Source organism: Castanea sativa, chromosome 10 (genome assembly GCF_040712315.1).
Source record: "Castanea sativa cultivar Marrone di Chiusa Pesio chromosome 10, ASM4071231v1".
Lineage (NCBI taxonomy): Eukaryota > Viridiplantae > Streptophyta > Magnoliopsida > Fagales > Fagaceae > Castanea > Castanea sativa.
The window spans coordinates 35,246,923-35,253,540 of NC_134022.1; the positions used below are offsets into that span (position 1 = coordinate 35,246,923).

At 31.2% G+C, this 6,618-nt stretch overlaps 1 protein-coding gene across 1 annotated transcript; it reads left to right on the plus strand.

Annotated features, from left to right (window-relative positions):
• The first annotated feature begins 1,032 nt into the window (after positions 1–1,032).
• On the plus strand, positions 1,033–4,439 carry LOC142612549 (lecithin-cholesterol acyltransferase-like 1). Its single transcript, XM_075784632.1, has 2 exons — positions 1,033–1,518; positions 3,311–4,439. The coding sequence occupies exons 1-2, from the start codon at positions 1,139–1,141 to the stop codon at positions 4,224–4,226; spliced, it is 1,296 nt and encodes a 431-aa protein (XP_075640747.1). The 5' UTR covers positions 1,033–1,138; the 3' UTR covers positions 4,227–4,439.
• The last annotated feature ends 2,179 nt before the right edge of the window (positions 4,440–6,618 follow it).

A 6,618-nucleotide genomic window follows, 5' to 3' on the forward strand; every position in this document is an offset into this window, starting at 1 on the left:
CAACGGTACCATCCTCGATTCCCCTCCCACAGAAATCTTACTTCAAATTTCTTTAACTTTAGTTGTATATAACTATGCGTAAAACTAGTTAACTTGAAACCATTGCATATGTATAGATTCATTGTACTTCTTAACGGATTTTTATTATTATGATCAATTTTATTTTTATTTTTGAAAATAATTTATGAAAATTTGATTATTATGAAAATATACTAAAATGGAATAGCCAATTTTTTAGAACATGAGAAAGTATTTCATTGAAGTTTATACTTGAATTTATAATAAGTTTTAGTAAGAATATTTAAACTAATTTTAAATGAGTTGAAAGTAATTTAAAATGAACTTAAAGGTTTTTTGTGGAGTCTCATCAAAAAAAAAAAAAAAAAAGCTTTTTTTTGGGCAACAAGATGGACTTAAAGTAGAATAGGCTAGAAGGTAGAAGTAATTTAAAATGAAGGGACAATTGGCACAAAATTGGAGCATGAAAATTCTAATTGAGACGATACTTGACAAAAAAATTAGACTTTAATCAAACTATAATTTGAATCCTTTACTGATGTTTCACTTAAAAAATAAAAAAAATAAATTGTATAGACTAGCTATGAGTGCATTTAAAAATATATATTAAATATATTTAAAAAATATTAAATTTTCATTTATATCTAATTTAATACCATCGATGTTTGGTTTTAAACTTGTATACACATGTTAAGCATGATTACTTTTCATAGAAGTTTGACCGTAATACTTCACAAAAAAAGAAAAAAAAATTAACGAATTTTTTTTATTGTTATTTACCAAAATGCATTATACTTATACTAATATGAATTCTAACAGTAGAATTACCAAAACATAACTTAACAATGTCTACTAATAATTTGCAAAAGAAAATACACAGGGGTAAAGTGTTTTTTTTTTTTTTGAGAAACAATGTAAAGTTTCTGAAATGGAATATATTATTAGATTCTATTTTTTTAAATATAGGAAGGTACAAAACGACGACGTTTCCATTATGAATTAACGAAAGTCGAAAGGCATTGTCCACCACACGTTGCACTTGCGCCTTGCAATCCCATAAAGTGTAAAAATCCAGAATCAAAATCCATTGAAATAGTCTCTCCGTGTCTCTTAGTTATACATGATGGGCATGAAATTGGCACTGATGATTTCAATGGCCATGATGTTGTACACGTGTCAAGCAAGCAGCAACCTCCACCCTCTGATTCTGATACCCGGGAATGGTGGAAACCAGCTAGAAGCCAAGCTAACCAGTGACTACAAGCCCTCGAGCCTGTACTGCGACAAGTGGAACCCAGTTCGGAAAGACAAGGAGGGTTGGTTCAGACTATGGTTCGACCCAAGTGTGCTCTTGGCTCCGTTTACAAAGTGCTTTGCTGAGCGAATGACGCTTTACTATCACCCTGATTTGGATGATTTCCGAAACGCACCTGGGGTCCAAACTAGGGTCCCTCACTTTGGTTCCACTCAGTCTCTTCTCTACCTTGACCCTTATCTCAAGTAAGCTCAACTTGTCCTCTCTTTCTTCATATTAAGTTACTTTGATTTGGTCGTAGAGATAAAAATTTTTGATTCATGACAACTTTTTTCACAATTCACAGCAACAAAGCAAAGTGTAAAGTGAGCGGTAGAGATATACACCCACATGCAATCATTACTTTTATTTTTTTTCATGCGGCAAAAATTGTGTGATTACTTGTGTTTCTAGCATTTTCTGGTCAAAATAATGCCAAAAAAATCTAGTGTCACGAACAAAAATGCACAAATAATGCATAGAGATTGTAGTTCTGCCTAGGATAATATCTTATCTTATCGAATCTTATCACTTATCTCTCTTTTTTTGGTCTTTTGACTCTTTTTGAGAGTCAAAATAAACTGTTTTAAGCCTGAGTTTCCTGTATTTCATGAAAGGCTAGGCCTACAATCACTATGGTTGTCTCGACATTTTAAATGAGAGAGATCTCGTCAACCACATGTGTCTGGTACCATATGGGCTTTGAGATATTAGCCAAGCCCACATTGTAAAATGCTGGCAGTTTGACTATGTGCTTACTATTTCAAAGCAATGTTATCCATGAGGCCTTACTGCTTGCGTGCTAGCTAATCGTTTTGACCTGCATAAGCCCGCTAGCGTGTGAAACGATTATAAATTTTTTACCATTGTGTATTGAAAGACGCAAATATTTTATAAAAAATATATAAGGTTTATTTAATATAAATTGAACATAGTCAACAAATGATAATTTAATCATTACTTATATAATAATTTATAAAAAAAACTAAAATCAAATTAAAATATGTGTAACATTGACATTCAAATTGGTTAAACTTAAAAGTAATAATGCATAATATATAAGCTAAATCATAACTTCTTTTTTTTCAATCTTATTAATCATCTTGCCTACTCAACTCATCTCTCTATGGTCCAAGTCATTGTTATCATCTTTTGCATCATCTTGCAAAATCATTTCTTCATTGTTTCTAACTATGATAAGATTAGCCTTTTTATACTTTTCATTTTGCAATATAATAAGTGTATGGTGACACTTTTAAGTATAATTCTTTAAAGTGATGCACTATAGGGTTCCCAATTAAATTAAATTATTTCTCTCAAAAAAATAATAATAAATTGAATTATGTGGTTACATTCTTATAAAGCAACTTGGTCCAATTTTTTGTACTCTGTTTGTATTGCATTGATTAATACAGTCACATGATTGAATTTAATTGAGGAATCTAATTAAGGTACAACATCTAAGGAACTGTGGTTAAGCTTTGTACAAATAAGCAAACCATGTCAAATGATAGTGGCTAACAATATGCAAGTGCAAATCTCCCAACCTCAAGAATGTTGACATCTTTGTTGTTAGTTCAAATGTCAACTATTTGGAGTTTGCAATATGGTTATTCATAGTGGCTATTGGTTGGCTATTTGATATGCCAATTAACTTCAAAGTCAATGTTATCTCATTTTGAAAGGAAGCTACCTGTGATGAAATCTGTGGAAGGGGAGTATTCTCATTGTGTAGCTACTATTGCTGATTGATTCATTAAATGTGTGGTTAACAAGGCTATCATCCATCTGGATCAAAAGCAAAATTATAATCTAATCATTATTTTGCTGTAGTACTTGCAAAAATTTATTTCTTACTCCTCTTTACTTTTTTCACTCTTCTACCTGTTTCTGATATAAGAAATAAAATAGTGTAGAAATTGAATTATCAGACTAAATAGTGGAGTAAACAATTTGCGTGGCAGCCCAGTTTTTAACAAATCAGTGTCATATTTACAGGCACATTACAGCATACATGGCACCCCTAGTGGAATCTCTTGAACAAATTGGATATGTCAATGGCAAGACCCTCTTTGGAGCTCCATATGATTTTAGATATGGTTTAGCTGCGGAAGGTCACCCATCCCATGTGGGTTCCAAGTTCCTACAAGACCTAAAGGATTTGATAGAAAAGGCAAGCACTTCTAATGGAGGAAAGCCAGTCATACTTCTCTCCCACAGCTTAGGAGGCCTGTTTGCCCTCCAACTTCTCAACCGAAACCCGTCCACTTGGCGTCAAAAATATATCAAACACTTCATTGCACTCTCGGCACCCTGGGGTGGCACTGTGGAGGAAATGCTAACCTTTGCTTCTGGGAATTCACTTGAAGTGCCACTAGTGGAACCATTACAAGTACGAGAAGAACAAAGGAGCTCTGAGAGCAACCTATGGCTCATGCCTAATCCCAAACTATTTGGCAGTCAAAAACCACTAGTGATCACTCCAAATGCAACTTACTCAGCCTATGATGTCGCGCAATTTCTCAGTGACATTGGATTTCCACAAGGGGTTTATCCTTACGAATCTCGCATTTTGCCATTGACAGAAAAATTAGTAGCACCTGGGGTGCCTGTTACATGTATAATTGGTAGTGGTGTAAGTACACCAGAGACTTTGTTCTATGGGGAAAATGGTTTTGATGAGCAACCAGAGATTATTTCTGGGGATGGAGATGGGACAGTGAACATGCTGAGCTTGTTAGCACTTGAATCACTATGGTCCAACGAGAAAAACCAAACCCTTAAGGTGATCAAAATTCGTGGGGTTTCTCATACATTAATACTGAAAAATGATGCTGCACTTGAGGAAATAATAGGAGAAATTTCAGGTATCAATTCAATTGCTGAGTATTATGTTGGGTACAGAATTAAATAGAGTTGTGATGCATAATGTAATTGGGCAACACCAGGGCGCTTCAAGAGTTGTTGATTCATTCTTTGTTTGATATAACTTGTTACCCAAAGGAAGGGAGAAAAACCAAAATAAAAGAAGAAAAAGGGTGATGAAGATTGTATTTAATCGACTCTCACGAAATTATCAAAACAATTTTTTTTTTATAAATTATTAATGATATATGTTTTTATTTCATATTCAAGTTATATTTCGAATAATTTTATGATATGTTACATTATCAACCGATGAATTATTTATTTCCTTATACCTTCATACAATTGTATTTATAAAATACCAAAAGGGCAAATTACAACTTATTACTTGCTTGTAGTTTAGCCAAAATTTAAGTCGACTACCTGTGATTTCAAATTTGATATTTTACCCATCTGGGGTTAGCTTAATTAGATTTTCATAATCCATTTTTGTTAAAAACAGAGTTAAATATGTAATTTTGCTCAACTTTTATGTCTCTTTCCTCCAAAAACACAAAAAAAAAAAAAACATAAAAATACAATATCAAATAAGATCAAGAAGACTCCAACCAAACAGTTGCATCATGAGTTTCAAATCACAAAAAAGCAACTTAAATTTCAACCAAGCAACAAGTGGGTAAGTTGTAATTTGCCCATATCAAAATGATAAGAGGTAGGAGGTACATAATTATCTCAAATTTAAGCATTTAAAAAAAAAATCATATTCAAAACATAAATTTATAATCTTTTAAAATAAGGTAAGTTCCATTAATATACCATAATACCTTGAGAATTTGGCTAAAGCCAACCAAATTGAAAACTTTTCAAAACTAATCAATTTGGTTTCTAAAACCAACTCGGTCTTTAAGACAATTAAGAAAAATAACTAATATATTTAACAATGCTTAAGGATTAAGATGGTTATAAGGACCAAAATAATCAGATCTGGAAAGTATAGGAATGAAATACCCTACAAAAAAACTAGGCGTGGCAAATAGATAGATCGGGTTCGGGTTGGAACGGTTTGACTTGTATTTTTCACATGAATTTATTTTTTAAGAAAACAACATTTATTTTTCATTTAAAAAGTCACGCAACAAATTACTTAATGTAAAATGTATTACTTTGAATTCCCTACTTATATAAAAAAATGAGCACAGCCAAACAAATTAATACTTGTTTAATAATTTTAAAATTATACAAATCTCAACATTACTAACCAAAACAAAATAGCACAAAGGATAAGTAAAACAAATGCCCAAGTTTCATTTCTACACCATATTAACATCCCAAAACATAAAACAAAATTACAAATGCCTTATTGGATAACTAATTTGACAAAAAATAAAAACATGTAAAAAATTTATAATTTTGAAAACTGATTTTATAATCAGTTATCAATTATGGTTTCAATTTGAGAATATACATTAAAGTTTGATTGTTTATTTATTTATATATGATGTCTTTTATGAATATCATGTTATTGTTAAGCAACACACTGACACACACTCTATAAAATATTATAATTTATTTTGAAAAACTGTTTATTTTGGAAATGAATTATTAAAAAAATAAGTCTAAGCATTCATAATTTATATTAATTTCATTAATACTTTGGCTTCACTCTTATAAATGTTTTTTTATACATGTCTATAATTTTAAATAAACATTTTTAATTCTACTGTAATCAGATTATCTTGACATGTACTCTGTTATTTAATATTTAAAAATATTTTCGCATTACAGAATGTCTCAACTATTCATTTTTCAATTCATTTACATGTAGTTTTGTAAAAGTTTCTATTATTTCCTTAAAATTTATAACAAACAAATAAACTAATATTGTTTTAATTCTTTTTATCAAAAAAGAGTTTTAAAAAATGATTCGAGTCGCAGTTCAAGTCAAATTGTCATACAAAAAATGAGTCGTGTCATGGGTCAAGCTGTTTTAGTTCGAATCAAACAATTTTAGTTCGGTTAGGGTTGGGTAAAGAAATTCTGACCCGATGTTCCATGTAAATAAGAAAAAAAAAAAAAAAAAATTGGAATGAATGACTTTTCTGATTCACAATTTGTTTAATAATTCTCCTCGGGGAATTGGAAAATAATTATTAGTACACAAAAATAGAAAAAGAGTATAGTAGTAGCATAAAGAAGAAGAAGAAAGTGGAAGAGACAGGAAGCCCGTGGGGTGGGGTCCATGTACAGCATTGCCTTTCATAAAATGCCAGTTCATCATCTTTGACTGGTATTTGGGGTTTTATACTTTATTAGAATATTAAACTTGCACGTACGCATCGCTTTGCCTTTTCCGGTCTCCGGTTTGTTTGACCACCTTGATCCCCTCTATTCTCTAATCTAACAATCTCTGTATTATAAATCTCATCTCATTGCAAACAGCA